Source organism: Chiloscyllium punctatum, chromosome 22 (assembly GCF_047496795.1).
Source record: "Chiloscyllium punctatum isolate Juve2018m chromosome 22, sChiPun1.3, whole genome shotgun sequence".
In the NCBI taxonomy this organism is placed as follows: domain Eukaryota; kingdom Metazoa; phylum Chordata; class Chondrichthyes; order Orectolobiformes; family Hemiscylliidae; genus Chiloscyllium; species Chiloscyllium punctatum.
This window is the reverse complement of record NC_092760.1, coordinates 78,720,412-78,739,608: the sequence shown is the minus strand read 5'-3', so window position 1 is coordinate 78,739,608 and position 19,197 is coordinate 78,720,412. Positions and strand designations below refer to the sequence as shown.

At 42.0% G+C, this 19,197-nt stretch overlaps 1 protein-coding gene across 7 annotated transcripts in view; it reads right to left on the bottom strand.

Moving 5' to 3' along the window:
• The window catches only part of lrp4 (low density lipoprotein receptor-related protein 4), a 414,285-nt gene that overhangs the window by 34,001 nt on the left and 361,087 nt on the right, over window positions 1-19,197 (bottom strand). For 5 of the 7 annotated variants that reach the window (XM_072592685.1, XM_072592682.1, XM_072592684.1 and 2 more), the window contains exons 35-37: window positions 17,601-17,671; window positions 13,952-14,039; window positions 11,812-11,953 (exon numbers count right to left, since the gene is read on the bottom strand). In XM_072592685.1, the coding sequence (XP_072448786.1) occupies window positions 11,812-11,953; window positions 13,952-14,039; window positions 17,601-17,671 (301 nt within the window). Of the gene's footprint in view, window positions 1-1,526; window positions 1,593-7,143; window positions 8,654-11,811; window positions 11,954-13,951; window positions 14,040-17,600; window positions 17,672-19,197 lie in introns of those variants that run through there. The other 2 variants (XM_072592687.1, XM_072592688.1) reach the window with 2 other exon arrangements.

Sequence of the window (19,197 nt, the reverse complement as noted above, 5' to 3'; positions counted from 1 at the left end):
GCCACTAGCTACCTGATGAAAGAGCAGTGCTCTGAAAGCTTGTACTTTCAAATAATCTTTTGTTCTCTGGCATTATGCATGTTCTGATGATCCTACATGTATTAAACTCCACTCTGCAAAAACGTTTTGAGAACAACAGCTCCACAACTACACATGCATACTGAATTGTAACCACTGCTTTTATTTTTGAATCTGAACTTTTCATAATTTTCTAAATTGGTCTGAAAGAGATCTGAAGTTGTCATTTTCTTTTGACAACAAGTCCAAATTCTTCAATCTACTGTCATCTGAGATTCCTGAGACCATACAACATAAGTGTTAGGAGTATTGAAGAAGTACAGGCATAAAATCAAAGTCAGCCAAATGCATGTACGTTCTAACTTGTTTGAACAATGTTGTCATGTTAAGTTTGTTCTTTAAACCCAAATTTAATTGAGTAGTATAGCAAGGCCAGCTAGTGAGCATTTTGACACATTAGGATAGATTTTCATCTTCACTGGAAGATCAATTTGAATGGAGCATTGATAGAATTTTCTTTTGGAAGGGATGAACTACACGCCCCTTATGGAACCCCTTCATTTTACTTCAATTATTTTCTATGGAGACAATCATGTGGTTATCTTAGCACTGTTAGGTCTTCCCCAGCGGATTGTACTTCCTCCACAGCACTCAGATAAAAGTTACAGCTGAGATAAAAAGATGAAAATACACCCCATTTCTTCACAAAACAAAGTAATATTGCCAAGGAAGTCAAATAGCAATGGTGAATGAAGAAATTATTTACTGAGGTCACCTGTTTACTGTATAGATTACTAAACACTTTTAAAAAACATTTATAATTCTGCGCTGAAAATGATTCAAAAGGAGCTTGGGAGAAAAGCAGAAGACAATAGCACAAAACAGCATGCACAACTTGTTTCCATGCTTGAACAGGGAATTATTCTGTTATTAAAAACCATGAAAACAGATTTTAAAAACACCATGAGCTTTAATTTGTTTTGTTATGGAAGCACTTGCATTTTGCAAACTAAAAAAGGTTGAACTAAAATATTTTGTGTGCTGTTGCATTAAAATAATCTGAAACTTCTGAAGTTTTGTTGTCATTAAGTATGTTTTTTAGATTACAGCAAGTCATAATTGAAACAGAAAAGGTGTATATTCTTACTGCAAGAATAAACATTTCTCTTGCAGAATATAGATAACATTCAATAGTAGTTTACACTTCATTATGTGTCCTTGTGTGAAATTTGATTGCATAATTAATGTCAGGAGCGTTCAATACAATGACATTGGAAAAACATTAAGATCTTCTACTCAACAGCACTGTACCAAGTCAGCATTCTCCTTTGTTAATATTTCTTTAGATCAATTAAATAAGTGCACATTTTAAGAAATACACTGCCTCAGAAAACAGTGGCCTTTCCCGATTTGCAAAATGCCACAATGCATTATGCCAGCCCATGTCAAATGGAAGGAAGTTGCTAGGATTGTGGCCTGCCGTGTCACACACTCATGCTGACATGTACCTGAGGTGACGGTTGAAGTAGAAGTCAGAAAATGAAAGGTGAAAGACTATCAGATGGACCAGAAAGCTGCAGTGGAGGAAAAAGATTTCCAAAACATAACACATCAGTGATTCTAAATCTTCTGTTTAGTATTGTTAAATAATATAATGCTTTCTATGATACAGAATCTTATTTTATATATCTTTGTATTTATGTATATGCATTATATTTTTAAAACTGGAGAATTCTTTTATACAAACAACTCCATATTGTAGGATGAGTAAACCTGTCTCAAGCCATTACCGCAGTAGAATCCTTAAGTCAGAAGATCTGTACTTATTGAGGATTTCCACCTAACAGTGGCCTTCTTACTTCTAAAATAATGGCCAGGGATGTACTGGAGAATAAGAGAGACTACTTGAGCTTTGTTGGTACCATGAGCTCTGTGTAACTAAAATCTTCTTTCAGAAGGAACCAGGTAACAAAGTAACCCAGACACAGCCAAGACCAGGGCGTGGGCACCAGCTGGATCTGTCATCACTCTCTGATCAGCATTCTCAACATACACAACTATCCCAGTGCTGACTGTGATACAGATCACTCCACGGTGTGTGTTGGGTCAGGTTGTAGTCCTTAAAGCTCTTTCACTCAAAGCAGAAATACTGTCCTTATCAGCCCACACTGTTCACCCAGATAAAAACTAACAGTTCTTCAAATTTATTGAGCAGCCTCTGACATTCCTATACAGCTTGGAAGCAAAATACAACATACTTTAAGACACTACCTACAATACTGCACTCCAAACATACGTAAACTAAAAAACAAAAGATAAGTTTGATGCTAACACTATAATGGTGGAAATTCTTTGATGGCAAGCAGCCCACTCATTAATCACAAGAGACCCGTGAACGAAAACTCTGAACGTACTAAGTGCAACTGAAGTTCAATAGAACAGTAGGTGCTCCAATGATTACAAGTTACAGCTCTTTCAGAATAAGAACATAAGACATAGGAGTGGAAATAAGGCCATTCGGCCCATCGAGTCCACTCTGCCATTCAACCATGGCTGATGGGCATTTCAACTCCACTTACCCACATTCTCCCCGTAGCCCTTAATTCCTTGTGACGTCAAGAATTTATCAATCTCTGCCTTGAAGACATTTAGCGTCCCGGCCTCCACTGCACTCCGCGGCAATGAATTCTACAGGCCCACCACACTCTGGCTGAAGAAATGTCTCCGCATTTCTGTTCTGAATTTACCCCCTCTAAGTCTAAGTCTGTGTCCACGGGTCCTACTCTCCTCGCCTAACGGAAACAATTTCCTAGTGTCCACCCTTTCCAAGCCATGTATTATCTTGTAAGTGTCTATTAGATCTCCCCTTAATCTTCTAAACTCCAATGAATACAATCCCAGGATCCTCAGCCGTTCCTCGTATGTTAGACCTACCATTCCAGGGATCATCCGTGTGAATCTCCGCTGGACACGCTCCAGTGCCAGTATGTCCTTCCTGAGGTGTGGGGACCAAAACTGGACACAGTACTCCAAATGGGGCCTAACCAGAGCTTTATAAAGTCTCAGTAGCACAATGGTGTTTTTATATTCCAACCCTCTTGAGATAAATGACAACATTGCATTCGCTTTCTTAATCACGGACTCAACCTGCATGTTTACCTTTAGAGAATCCTTGACTATCACTCCTAGATCCCTTTGTACTTTGGCTTTATGAATTTTCTCACCGTTTAGAAAGTAGTCCGTGCTTGTATTCTTTTTTCCAAAGTGCAAGACCTCGCATTTGCTCACATTGAATTCTATCAGCCATTTCCTGGACCACTCTCCCAAACTGTCTAGATCCTTCTGCAGCCTCCCCACTTCCTCAGTATGACCTGCCTGTCCACCTAACTTTGTATCATCGGCAAACTTTGCTAGAATGCCCCCAGTCCCTTCATCCAGATCATTGATATATAACATGAACAGCTGCGGCCCCAACACTGAACCCTGCGGGACACCAGTTGTCACTGGCTGCCATTCCGAAAAAGAACCTTTTATCACAACTTCTGTCAGACAGCCAATCCTCAATCCACACCTCGAACACCATGGGCCCTCACCTTGTTCAGCAGCCTCCCGTGTGGCACCTTATCAAAGGCCTTTTGGAAGTCTAGATAGACCACATCCACTGGGTTTCCCTGGTCTAACCTACTTGTCACCTCTTCAAAGAATTCCAACAGGTTTGTCAGGCACGACCTCCCCTTACTAAATCCATGTTGACTTGTTCTAATATCATAAGTCCTTCATTTCAAGGAATAACAGATGCATTTATGTTGGGATCAAAAGAGGCAACAAGTCAATCAGCAAAGAAAACAGCTCTAGTGAAAATAAAGGTAGGGGAGGTCATCACCAACTACAATGAACAGTTGAAAGAGGTGTTTGGAACACCAGCTTCAGTTCTATCTCGAGAGAACACTGTCACAGTAAATTCTTGACATCATACAAAACCTGCCTGCCATGGTAGCTGGGTAAAGAACCCAAAGTGAAGAAGCTTTGCAAAGCATTGACTTGTTTTCCTTAACTTGCTGGAGGTTGTTGATAGCTTTGTATAACTGGGCTCTAACAATCACCAATCTGCCACTCAATGCTAAAAGAAACACATGCAACATTAAATCTGCAGCCATCATTATCTAAGCTGAGTAACATGAGTGTGCAACAGCAGAAACCTGGCTCAGAACACCCAATGTGACCCTGCCAAGCCTGCCTCCTCAGCGTACTCATTCACAGTGGAAAGACCTGGGCAACATATACCAGGAAGGAGAAGACCGAAGAATTTAAACCTCATTGTTTCAACTTATACTTGGCATCTCTTAGTGGGACAAGGTCACCAATTCGAAGGTGATGGAATGTGTTAATTCAATCAGTATACGGTTTGTACTGGCTCAGTCACGTTCATTTGATGGAAGCCACCCACATGCACGGACACCTTCAATATTGGCACTGGACACCATCTCTTGGGCATGCATACCTCCGATACAAGGACACCTGCAAGTGGGATTTGAAGATGGTGCACATTGACACTGACAGGTTAGAGACAGTCACTAATGGTTCGGATCTCTGGAGAATGACTGTTTGGAATTGCGTTGGAAGAGGCCAGGAAAAATGAAAAAGTCAGCTGGCTGAGAAGAGAGCCTGAGGAAAATAGGTTGTTCATCTTCTCAGCCCCCTGTCTTCCTCTACAGTAGAGGTTTAAAAAATTATGAGAGGCATGGATAGGGTAAATAGACAAAGTCTTTTACCTGGGGTCAGGGAATCCAGAACTAGAGGGCAGAGGTTGAGGGCGAGAGGGGAAAGATATAAAAGAGACCTAAGCGGCAACATTTTCACACAGAGGGTGATACGTGTATGGAATGAACTGCCAGAAGAACTTGTGGAGGCTGGTACAATTGCAACAGTTAAGAGGCATTTGGATGGATATATGAACAGTAAGGATTTGGAGGGATATGGGCCAGGTGCTGCAGGTGGAACTAGATTGGGTTGGGATATCTGGTCGGCATGGACAGGTTGGACTGAAGGGTCTGTTTCCATGCTGTACATATCTATGACTGCCATAGCAGAATGGAGCCCTTGACTCATACCAGGCAATGCTGAACACAGAGCGGACCACATTATGAGATAGAAGGCTGCAAGCAGTACTCTTACCTGTCATGCATCCCAATTCCACAGACATTGGCATCCAACATGTACCAGCATCTAAGAACCCTCAAACTCTAAGACCCTTATTGAGGTGTTTAAAACTATGAACAATTTTAATAGGGTAAAGAAGGATATTCTGTTTCCACTAGTTGGTATGTCAGTAACTAGGGGTCACAATTTCAAGATTGTCAGCAAGAGAGCTCGGAGTGAGATAAGGAGAAACTATTTCACTGAGAGAATTGTTAGGATTTGGGATTCACTGCCAGGGAGAGTGGTGGAGGCGGATTCCATAGGAGGTTTCAAAAGACAGCTAGATATGTATTTGAAAGTGATGAAGTTAGAGGGCTACGGAGATAGGGCTGAAGAATGGGACGAGCTAGGTAACTCTTTCAGGAGCTGGTACAGACATGATGGGTCAAATGGCCTCCTTCTGTACTGTAAAATTCTCTGATTCTATGACAACTGTTCTTACATCCTGACTTTCTCACTTAAACCTAGAGTCCCTGAAAAACTCATGACATCCCTCATTCGCAGCTTCCTGGGAATCAGAATGCAGTATGGTTGGATCAGTGTCACCGGAAAGATGCTGTACAAATAGCCCTTTCTCCTTTGTTGCGTCCATAAAGCATATGCCACAAAATTAAGCAGAGGCATTTGTTTTTCAAGCCATCAAATCGGGAGTAGAGGGACGAATAAGATAGGGATACTGTAGGACACATTCATCACATGTCTGAATTAAGCTTTTAGAGATTAACATAGAGTCACTGATTACAGCTAAGCATAATACTGTGCCCATGAATCAATGGTGTAAAAAATACCAAAGTGACCAATGGCACTTTGTCCTTACACTTGAAGATAAAAAAGATTCAGTATTTGTCAATTTCACTTCTAATTTTCACCAGCGCTCTGACTCCTCCCTTCCCTTCTTCAACATCTATTTCTGTAATCAAAAGTTAGGGGAATGATTTCCTGACCTTTGCCCCCAAGAGATACCCATTTATAGGGCACAGCAGTAAGGAATGGGACAGAGCCCTCTTATGTCAGGTCTTTACCACCCTAATGTCATCCTGGGAACAGAATTTGAAAGAACGGGCAGTAGTTCATTGTACCAATGAAAATGAGATAGCAAGGTCACAAGATAAGTTGATCTTTCTTTTTGTTACTGAATTTTAGAAATCGGGTTTCTGTTTCTCTGGTCTGAAGCAGTAACCAATGCTGATGGTCAGGAATGGAGCAGTGATGGCACTTACAAGATGCGTCAAGCTCCACCATCCCTTTTGCAAGTGATAAGTCAAGTCTGTCACCCTGACCTATGTTACCAGGTCAAAATAGGAAGTAGTACCGGTAGTTCTTCTATAACGTTATAGTTGTGTACTTGTGCAACTCTTTGTAATAGAAAACTTAAAGTGCTGGCTATGTTACAGCCAACATATGTTTTAAAAGTTTGCACTTTTAGAAACATTGTCCCCAATTCAGCAACTGTGTTACAGCAAATGTGCGTTGTTGAAAAATGACCTGTGTGTCCATTTTTGACCTTCTCCCTTTCTTTGACAATGTTTTCTTCCGTGTTGTCAATAATCTTCTTTGTACTCTTCCTTGTTCCCACTTTCTGCCTATGTCCTGTTCACTGGGTTTATTCTCACTTAATCACAACCAAAGTGTCGATATTAACAAGAGGTCACACTAATTTGTTGCTAAGAGGCGCAACTATTTTCGTTAGTTGGCCTAGCCTTTAGTTTCTCATTTGTTAGACTCTGCAGAACAAGATGTTGTCTGTGCTTACAATACTCTCTCCTCTGTAAGTAGCCTTCTACCACAATGCATTCACAGATGTTCAATCTATGAGCCCAAGGGACCTAGTGCTTCTAATCATTAATATAATAGACTGAAGTATTCCAAATCTGTGCAAGAAGCACACACATATCAACTATTAGGAACTTACGATAAATGTTGGCATTTTGGACCAATGTCAAAGGCCATTTTCCTTTTCAATTTTATTCTGACCACATAAATGACAAAAATCCTGATCATTATATAAACGGACAGGGGTATTATCGCTCAGTGGTACCATCGCTAGACTGTTAATCCAGAAACTATGTTCTGGGGACCTGGGATTCAAATCCGCGATGGTGGAGGGTGGAATTTGAATTGATTAATAATCTGGAATTAAAAATCTACTGATTACCATGATCAATTGTTGAAAAAATTCACTGATGTCCTTCAGGGAAGGAAATCTACCATCCTCAGCTATCTGGCCTATATGTGACTCCAGACCCACAACAAAGTGGTCTAGTCTCAACTGCTCTCTGAAATAGCCTAGCAAGCCACTCAGTTCAAAGGCAACTAAGGACGGACAATAAATGCTGCCCAACCAGTGACACCCATGTCCCACAAGTGAATAAATAAAAATTCCAATGAAAATTCCTACTGAAGAATATAAAATGGCCAGATCAGTCTGCACTCAGATCAGGGATGGAGGACAGGGAAGGTATAGTGAAGGATAACCATGGAAGGGGGAAATGGACAGAAAGGAGAACTATGGATGGGAATGAAAAAGAGCTTGGAAACAACCAGAAGACAAGGTAGCAAAGGTCAAATGTTTGCTTCCTATTGGATGGGGAGGGTGAAAGTTAGAGAATAGAAGCAGCTGAGTATGGGGCACAAAATGAGAGTCAGACTTAATTGCGGTTAGGAAGATAAGACCCAGCATAAATAGGAAAGGGAAAAGGGAAGAGGGAAGCGGCGGGTTTGGGGGTGGGGGGTATGGCAGGTAACGATAGAAGACTATGTTGATCTGAGACTACTTAAGGAGCAAGGAATTTCAGTAACAATGGCAGAATAAAAGACCTTCCGTTTGAACTGGGTTGGGAGCAGGCATAGAGTGTAAAACCAAATTCATGGGGAACTGTTCCACAATGATCTATGTTGGCAGAAGGAAAAAAGGCATCTCTAAAAAGTCTTGCACAGAATACTTCAACAGAGCTAGGGGGTTGTGACTGGATGTGCAAAGAGTATTTTATCGTCTGGGATCTCTGAAACTCATTGTCAAATGCCAGGTTTTATTTTCGTTTCTCTTTTATATTGAAAAATTCCGACTTATGAAGTGCTAAAGAGCTTGCAATCTAGAGTTTTCAACCGTTAAAGCAAAAGAAACATTTTCCAGGGAAGTTCATTTTGGACCCATTTGGAAATTAGTCACTAATATCGTGCCATCAGTATTTGCATTTTTGTTCCCAGCATTTTTGTTCACTAGTTTCTTGAGAACTCAGGAAAAGTTTGAACATACTTACTTGTTAAGTTAAAAACCAACGTAATTGCTTGTTTCATATGCTACTGGCTTTTAATGAGGTAAGGGGGTGATTGTCAGATTTTTGGAAGTTGCATCAGCTGGTTGGAAACTGTTGCTCAGAGGTTGCTAAGTTTTTTCTTAAGTTGGCATGTATGAAAGCATCACAAGAACATCAATCTGCATTGCAAATTAGGGGTGGTTATAGAACACCAAAAGGAATGTGTGTTTTAAAGAGAACAAAAGTTGCTATGCTACAGCTTAAAATACATCCATTATATTTGGTCCAGTGGACCTAATGCACTTATGCGAACTTTGTGGTGAATAGAGATGGTTTATTCCATCTTCCATTTGTACCAGATTTAACTGTTACACAGAGATGTGGGACAGGAATTTTCAGATGGTGGGATTTCCTGCCTTGCCATCCAAAGAGGCAGCAGGGAATACATCCCCACCAATCAGGACAAGCCAACTGACACTCTGAGGAGCATTAACAGGCCAGAGGTGGGATTTTCTCGTCCCTCTCAGTCTGCAGTCCCAACAGCCACCGACACAGAGAATACAAGCAGGATGCAGGTTCCAGATCCAGAACGAGGTTTAAGTGCACGGGTCTCAGGGAGGGGAGGCTGGGGAGTTTGTGGGCCGAAGGGGGTGGTCTTGATGGAGAAGCCAGAGACAGAAGGAGCACCCATGGGTGGCAGACCTTGAACAGGATGCCTGATATAGAAAGGGGCCTTTCAGGGAGAATCTGCCACCCATGCAAGAGTCAACATGGGCCACCTAAGAGACACAATTAGAGCAGCCAGGCTATTCCAGGTTCCTATCTGACCCCCAATCCCTGCGGACACACACACACAAGTTTGTGAGGTGAATCTGTACTTGCACTTCACTCAATCTAGTCTACTGTATTCGCTGAAAAATGTGTTGCCGGAAAAGCGCAGCAGGTCAGGCAGCATCAAAGGAGAAGGAGAATCGACATTTCGGGCATAAGCCCTTCTTCAGGAATGAGGAGGGTGTGCCAAGCAGGCTAAGATAAAAGGTAGGGAGGAGTGACTTGGGGAAGGGGCGTTGGGAATGCGATAGGTGGAAGGAGGTTAAGGTGAGGGTGATAGGCCGGAGAGGGGGTGGGCGTGGAGAGGTCGGGAAGAAGATTGCAGGTCAAGAAGGCAGTGCTGAGTGTGAGGGTTAGGACTGAGATAAGGTGGGGGGAGGGGAAATGAGGAAGCTGAAGAAATCTGCTTTCATCCCTTGTGGTTGGAGGGTTCCTAGGCAGAAGATGAGGCGCTCTTCCTCCAGGCGTCGTGTGGCCATGGTCTGGTGATGGAGGCGGCCAAGGATCTGCATGTCCTTGGCGGAATGAGAGGAGAAGTTAAAGTGTTCAGCCACAGGGCGGTTGGGTTGGTTGGTCCGGGTGTCCCAGAGGTGTTCTCTGAAATGTTCTGCAAGTAGGCGGCCTGTCTCCCCAACGTAGAGGAGGCCACATCGGGTGCAGCGGATGCAATAAATGGTGTGTGTGTGGAGGTGCAGGTAAATTTGTGACAGATATGGAAGGATCCCTTGGGGCCTTGGAGGGAAGTGAGGGGGGAGGTGTGGGCGCAAGTTTTGCATTTCTTGCGGTTGCAGGGGAAGGTGCCGGGAGTGGAGGTTGGGTTGGTGGGGGGTGTGGACCTGACGAGGGAGTTGTCTTTCCGGACTCAGCACCGCCTTCTTGACCTGCAATCTTCTCCCCGATCTCTCCGCCCCCACCCCTCTCCGGCCTATCACCCTCACCTTAACCTCCTTCCACCTATCGCATTCCCAACACCCCTTCCCCAAGTCCCTCCTCCCTACCTTTTATCTTAGCCTGCTTGGCACACCCTCCTCATTCCTGAAGGGCTTATGCCCGAAACGTCGATTCTCCTGCTCCTTGGATGCTGTCTCTCCTGCTGCGTTTTTACAGCAACACATTTTTCAGCTCTGATCTCCAGCATCTGCAGTCCTTACTTTCTCCTACTGTACTCGCTGTGTACATTGTAGTCTCCTCTACATTGGGGAGGTGAAGTATAGACTGAGTGATCACTTTGCAGAACGCCTATTTTCTATCTGCAAATATGACCCTGAGTTTCCAGTTGCCTGCCACTTCAACACCCCATCCTGTTCCCTGGCCAATATCTTTGTCTCAGGCTTGTTCCAGCGAAGCTCAGCACAAGCTGGAAGAACAACACATCTTTCTGCTCGGGAACACTGCAACATTCTGGATTAACATCAGATTCAATAATTTTACAGCCTGAATATCTTCTTCCATGTCTACCTCCAACACACACACACCAAGCATTCTCACCATGTGGGCTGCTGCCACTAACAACCTATTGTTAGCCATGAACAGTCGCCATTAGCATTTATTCATTTGGCCATGCTGACTATTACCTATTCCTTTGTCTGTCCAACAATTTTTCTCCATCTCTGGACTCCATCTATCACTTACTCCTCCCCCCTCTCTCCTATCTATCTTCAGCATTTATACCACCTTTTTCCTCACTACAACCAGTTCTGAGTAAGGATCATTGGACCCGAAACGTTAACTCTGCTTTCTCTGCACCTGCTGAGTTTCTGAGTAATTTCTGTTTCTGTCTCAGATTGTCAGCATCTGCAATTCTTATTATTTGTTCATCATTATCACCGTTGATCATTCCAACTGTGATGATCTTCAATTTTAACTTCTTTGCTTCCTTATTCCTTCTTTAAATCAACCTGAAAATTCTTCCATAACAAGCCAATAAAAGGTAGGAAGACTAGGGAAGACTCCAGGTTGGCCTCCGAATGGGAAGAGATTGGATCCTCCACCATCACTGTCTATAGGTCCAGATACAACATCCCTATCAAAGAATACCTGTCACCACAGCAGCTTGGACTTCCTAAGCAAAACTCTAACACCACTCATCAATACTTCCTCATTTACTTTTTTTTTGGTTTTCTTTTGCAACTCTGGCATCCTGAGCAACACATTGGCTATTGACTTTGAACTTTTTTTTCCCAAATGAGGATTTTGGACAATTAGAAATTCTAATTGCACCTTACTTCTTCCTTCCCTTTTTGAGATCCAGAAGCACTCTTACACGAGACTGAACGGCTTTTGTCCAACCAACAAATCACCCTTTAATCTGTTATCCACCACAAATAAAGCATCCATGTTTCCAATCAATCCATTCAAGTGCAAGCCTGTCAAGGGCATTGCAATAATACTAAAATGTGAGGGAGAGGGGGAAGGGATTAAATCAAACTGGAGTTGGAAGAGGAGATAAAGCACTCCTGCAGTGTCTACCTTTCTCTAAAAGCATCGATAGCATTAGTGACTTTACCTCTTTTTGATATCGGAGCTGATTATATATTGCTGGTTTCTGTACAGTTTCAATTTTCACTTCCTGTGTAGATGTACGGTATGACGGGTTGCTGTAGGTTAGGTTGCTCACAACCGGATCATTAAACTTTGACTTCTTATGCCTGAGAAACAAAGTGAAAGTTATTTGTTTGCAGAAAGAGATTTCATCCAGAAATCTGAAATTATCCAGCTGCAGCAATCTGATATCCAACTTGGATAAGGTGAAGGATTTTCACAGTGGTTTGGTGCAGGATGGATATCTTACCTTGCCACTTGGTACGTACACCTCAGTTGCAACCCAAAATGCATCGTTCTACTAATGGCTTCCACAAAGAAAGCATAGGGAGAGAGTTTGCATTTTGACGTTCCAGCCATACGCTGGAAGAGTTGAGAGTGTGGGGCTGGAAAAGCACAGCAGGTCAGGCAGCATCCGAGGAGCAGGAAAATCCGAGCAAAAACTCGCCATATGCTTGAAGACGACTGGAACATTTTGCATCTCAGCTAGTGGTCACTGGGTTATTTTACTGAACAGAAAATCATTGAAGCATGCACATAATTTCATACTAGGCTCTTCAGACAGACAGCAGCACCTCCTGGCTTCAGAGAAAGACTCAACATATTTTGGGAGCTGCCTGCCAATCATGTCAGAGACATGTCCTCCTTTAATTTAAACCTAACAGTTTACAATATGGTCATATAATTGGCATTAGATCTTCATGAGCATTTCTGTTCTAAGGACATCACAGATTAAAAACACATACGGCAATGGGAATACAGCAGATTATACTGAAGGAACTGATATAATTTGCTTTCAATTCAAAGTTTAAACAGAAGATCTCACTCCACTTCTTAATATCCAAAAATAGAACCTACGGATGTCTCAGCAGACTATGTCAGCTTGAAATATTACACTTCATTTGCAATAAGTCACATTTGATCACCTATCACTGAAATCACACTAACATTAAGTCAATTAAGTCATGCTGTTGCAATTATCATTTTGCTGTTTCACTCTCAGTGCCGTTGCCCACTGTGTGCTCTTTGCATTTCTGAACATGTCAGCACTGCCTTTAACACCCCAATTTTAGTTGCATCCTATTAGTGATGTTCCGATCCCACTTTCCACTGAGCACTAGCCTGGAACCCTTTAAAATGTTGTTCTATGGAAAATGGTGCCCTCTGCTCTCTGAGTACAGCATTAGGGATCACTGCAGTTACACCACAAAAGAGTTGGACTAGCTGTCACACATCAGAAGGGTTGCATTTGTCAAAAAGAGCTGTTTGCAAGTTATATTATTGATCTCTGTTAAGAAGTATAATTTTGTACACATGTAGCTAGCAACAGGTTCTGTCAAACTTGAATTTTTAACATTAAACAATAAAAGAGCATAATTAGGGTCAATGGGATTTATATATTTTATTTATAAATACTTTCACAAGTGTCAGTGTTGGGACTTTACACACTTTTACATTTTAACATCCACAACCATTTTTTCCCACCACTGGACAGTGGGTGCTGAAGAACTGTCCTCAATTAAATCATGATCATGGCAGCTTTTAACGCATGCAAAACCAGTCATCACTGCCCATTTCTTGGGAATGAGAAAGACCAACACAAGTCAAAACACTCATTCCTTCCCTTCCGTGTATGTAATAATGGATATTATGTTTAAATTTTGCAGCAGGTTTACACCTTATATGGCTGCATCTGGGTGTTTTAATGTAGAACACTGCAGTAACTGAAACAATTGCATGCCTCGTGTGAATACAATTATTCCTTGAAAGCAGAGCGTGTTATAGCATTATTCTTTCAAAGGAGGGGCTGCTGGCGTTTCAATGAGATCATGCTTATCTAATAAACAGATTATACCATCACTACAAGGTCTAAAATGGGTCAGGAAGATGGCTCATCACTGACAATTTCAGAATGGACAGTCTGTCCAGTCTTTTCAATACAGAATGCACTTCTTGGTCTACATGAATTAATCTATATACAAACTGAACCACAAGGTGGTGAAACAGGGAGACCTGGAGCTTCATTTTTGAGAACCTACAGTGTGCACTGCTTATAACATATGTTCAAAATTCAGGAAGTTTCAAAGAAGTAAAAAATAAAATACCTGTATATGATGACTGCAGCGATGAGAATCAATATGGCCAATATTGACAAGACTGCTCCAATGATGTAACTTATGTGCAGTCCTTCACCTGCAATGGTTATAAAGCCAGTTAGTCAGAATGAAATGAAATGCAGTGCTATAGTCTGACTGGAATGGTTATTGTTGCAGAATAATATGTAAAAATAAAATTAGAAAATTCAAAAGTAGTTTCCAATTGCATTATAAAGATTTAATACAGATTCACTGCTTCAAATTTTGTTCACCGAGAGCTAACAGTAATCTCTGAACCACAGTTAACTTGTTTCTTCCTTATTAATATTCTTTCATGAATAGAAACATTAACAATGTTCATATTGTAAATACATATGGAAATTCAGCTGGGCAGTACTACATATGATTATAAACATAGCTTTAAGGATGTTGGGTAAGCAGGTGAATTGCACTTTTAAGAAGGTAGTCTAGCTGCACTGTAGGTGTAGAGTGTTCTGCATTGGTTAAATCTGGGCTTGTGCCCATAATTGACCACACAGATTGACTGTTAGAAAAGGCATCACGGAAATATGGAGGAACGTTTATTTCACACAGCCACAAAAAGACTAGAAGAGAGATTTGGAGTTCCTCTTAGGTACTTTTAGGAAGTCTTTGGCAAACTTATGGGGTCAAGTTCCTATTCCTCCCACAGCCATTTGGATTAGTCCTGGCAAATATAAATCCCACCACTACCCCTTCCACTAATAAAAATACAGAGAGGATAATCTTAGAACAAAAAAAACTTCCGAGAATTTTCATTTGATTACTACGTGATTTCCAGCCCCGCCATATCACAATTTTTCTCTGTTTTCAATTGAATCAATAATACGTAGCTCTATAAATCAGGTAGTTATTCAACACTCCCCTATTTTCAACGAAGCAGCTTTTGCTTTGTAATGATGACCAAGATACACTCCTGCAGATGGACTATTGTGTGCGGACAGCTGTTTAAACTTTATTCATGAGAAACATTTACAATGAAGCTACATGATCTGCTGGACTGCTCCTTATATTCATCAGCAAAGATGTCTGGTGATAATTAGCTCCCTAACATTTATAATTGCACCAGCCTTCACATTGGTTTCTAGCATTGTCTGTGCTGAGGGGAGACAAACAGGATACTGTAAATTGGTGGTGTCCAATCACCGCACCCGAAAAAAATCACACAGCTATCAAACTATTCATACCTTCTGAGAAATGGGATTTATGTGACTAAGCAATATTGTTAGACCTTACGATCTAGGAGCAGTATGAGGCCATTTGGCCCATCAGGTCTGCTCCGTCATTCAGTCGTGACTGATTTGTTTCTCAACCCTATTCGCCCACCTTCTCCCCATAACCCTTCATCCCCTTACAAAACTACAGCCTATCTATCTCTGTCTTAAATACATTCATTGATTGCCCTCCATATCCTTCTGCAACAATGACTTCCACAGATTAACCACTCTTAGGCTATGCCCTCTGGTCCTTGTCTCTCCGACTAGAAGAAAAATCTTCTCCATTTCCACTCTATCAAGTTACTCGGTAATCTGTAAGTTTTAATTAGATCCCACCTCATCCTTCTAAACTCTATCGACCTTATACATCCCCATCAGTCCCCTTTGTACTTCAGATTTCCAAAGCCTTTCCCATTTAGAAAATAGCCTACACCTCTATTCTTCCTAACAATGTGCATACCCTCACACATGGGGCAGCACAGTGGCACAGTGGTTAGCACTGCTGCCTCACAGCACCAGAGACCCAGGTTCAATTCCCGCCTCAGGTGACTGTCTGTGTGGAGTTTGCACACTCTCCCCATGTCTACGTGGGTTTCCTCTGGGTGCTCAGGTTTCCTCCCACAGTCCAAAGATGTGCAGGTCAGGTGGGTTGCGCTTCAGCGGGGCGGTGTGGACTTGTTGGGCTCAAGGGCCTGTTTCCACACTGTAAGTAAAGTAATCTAATCTAATCTACTTTCCCACATTCTATGCCACCTTTACTTCTTTGCCTACTCTCCTAGCCTGTTCAAGTCTTCTGCAGCCTCCCTGTTTCCTCAACACTATCTGTCCCTCCACTTATTTTTGTGTCATCTGCAAACCTGGCAACAATGCCCTCAGTTCCTTCATCAACTTTGTTAATGAGCAACATTAATAGTTGTGGTCCCAACACAGATTCCTGAGGAAGTCAGTAAGTCACTGCCATCCTGAAAATGTCCCCTGTATCCGTACACTCTGCCTTCTGCCATTCAGTTAATCCTCTATCCATACCAGTATCTTGCCCCCACACTATGGTTCTTATCTTACTTGGCAGCCTCCTGTGTGGCACCTTGTCAAAGGCCTTCTGAAAATCCAAATAGCTCATTTCCACTGGCTCTGCTTTGTTGAACTTGCTCATTACCTTCTCAAAGAATTCTAACAGGCATAACCTCCCATTGACAATGCTGTGCTGACTCAGTCCTATTTATCATGACCTTCTGAGTATTCTACAATCTCATCCGTAATAATGGACTCTAAAATATTACCACAGATCAGGAAAAGCGGCCTATAGTTTCTTGTCTTCCGCCTCCTTCCCTCCTTGAACAGAATATTACATTAACTATTTCCCAGTCCCCTTGGGACCCTCCCTGGCTCCAGTGATTCCTGAAAGATCACCACCACTGCCTTTACAACCTCCTCAGCCATCTGCTTCAGAACTCCGTGTTGTGATGAGTGAGATACATTGTCATGAATATGATGCACTGAATCAAATTACGGTTTTCATCTAAACTCAGTCGATACAGTGAAACACAATCACGTTCTTTGTCCCTGGAAAATTCACTCATTCTCCAGTGTGAAGGTACTCCACCTAGTGGTCTGGTTGAGAAAAGAATTAAATGCAAAACAACTAGCTTTTCATAAGGCACCTTTAAACTCTGTTTAAAGACGTTCGGACAGGTTACCAGTCAGGATTAGCAGTATCCTGCTCGCCCAATTAGCAGATGGGTGGGCACAGGGATGAAGTGGCATTTTAAACTTTCAAAACCCATCAGCGAGCAACAAAACAGTTTAAGGACTAATGAAAGACAGAAATTATGGTCATGACCTTCTAGTTCCAGAGGCAGTGGGCCAGGGAGGAGGAGCACAACTTCATGAGGGTCACTCAACCCATCAAGTCTGCTCCGCATTTCTCAACCCCACTGTCCTGCCTTCATGAGGTGGGAGTGGGACATCCCAGAATACCTCTGCTGAATTAAATTTGGTTAGTGACCATTTAAGGGCTCAGCTTTGGGTATCTCAGCTGCAGACAGAACGAGCAAGAATCAGCTCAATCGACTGGTAATCAAGCTGTTTGTGAAGGGCTTCAGGGTGTTTTACAACATGAAAGAGCTTTTTAGATGCTAATTGTTGCTCCTTCAACACGAGTGGGCCCACGATCTTGGACCTCTTGATCCAAAGGCTTTGGAGAAGTACTTTCACCACATGGACCGCAACAGAACACAATGCCTCACCAACACCCTTTGCAAAGGCAAGTAAAGACAGACAATAAGCACTTGCCATCCTAGTACTGTCCATATTCCCAGAATAGAATTCTAGAAAATGAGAAATAATCACTGTTAAACAAGAAAAGATCTTTTCAGCCTAATGTCACAGTGCAGGAAACATACCATTTATCGCAGGCAACACTTGGTTTACACTCTCCTCGCAGAGACCCTGACTTGCATCTTTCTGAGAACAGCTAGAGACAAAATACTGTTTTTAGCAATTGACATGAAACTCATTGACATAACTGCTGTAAAACTCAATCTTTCAATTAGTACCAGTCTTGCACCATTAACCATTCAGGATAAGGATTATTTAATGGTTCCATAAAATGATTTAATGAGTGATCAATCATTCATCTGTGAGAGTTACATAAGCTTTTGGTATATAAAAATAACATTTCAATATATCAGCAACGATCAAACATGCCATGCAACTTCATTAATAAAATAACACAAGAGAATTTCATTCTCTTAGCTATTTGTTGAACTTGACTTACCAAAGAGGGTTACACAGCTAGAAAATAGCCTTGTCCACAAATATCAGGTGATCACACTGTTGTCGATGTCACCACAGACTTGGGTACCTTTACGTACCAATACAGTAACTGCAAGCTGGAACCTATTATGATGCGAAGGTGCTGGTGTTGGACTGGAGTGGACAAAGTTGGAAATCACACAACACCAGCTGATGAAGGAGCAGTGCTCCAAAAGCTTGTGATTTCAAAAAAACCTGTTGGACTGTAACCTGGTGTTGTGTGACTTCTGACCATGTGAATTATGACCAATTGTTGGTTCAGCTGAAATCAGCTTGAAACAGGAAAAGAATGATCATTGATCATACTGGGGTGTTTTTTGATGAGATGTAGCCTTCCCTGTGAGCCTGCAGGAACGTCGCAATGGGCTTTAGGCAAACTGTGGCAAGTAATTTGGAAGGTCTAATTACAATTTAACATCGGGATGGCACAGTAGCTCAGTGGTTAACATTGCTGCTTCACAGCACTAGGATCCCAGGTTCAATTCCAGCCTTGTCTGTGTGGAGTTTGCACGTTCTCCCTGTGTCTGTGTGGGTTTCCTCTGGGTGCTCCGGTTTCCTCCCACAGTCCAAAGATGTGCAGGCCAGGTGAACTGGTCATGCTAAATTGCCGCGTAGTGTTAGGTCAATTAGTCAGAGGGAAATGGGTCTGGGTGGGTTACTTTTCGGAGGGTCGGTGTGGACTGGTTGTGCCAAAAGGCCTGTTTCCACACTGTAGGGAATCTAATCTAATTTTGCTAGAAAAGTCTTGAATTCCTGATATCAAAGATAATCATTAAAATCACAATGGTTAATACTTTAGTTTTAAATCACACAAACAGAAATAGCATCTGTGGTACCTGTAGCTATCGAATAACTTACAAGATCCCCCTCTGCTTGAGGGCAAAACAGGTCTTCTTTCTAAGTATACTTTCAAAAATGTTTACATTGCTAATGAGAACATACCCTCAATGCACTGTATGACGACTACTCTTAACACTTTCAGCTACTGCATTAGCTCAATGTAACTATTATTTATGGCAGTTACATTATTTTAGCTTTCTTGGTGTGGCACAAAACTGCTTACTGGGACTGGGATTCAGCTTGGATTTATGATGTTTTCAACAATGTTGCTGAACTACTTTTCTCAATAAGGAAAGAAGGGGTGGCATGGCGGCTCAGTTACTCAGTGGTTAGCACTGCTGCCTC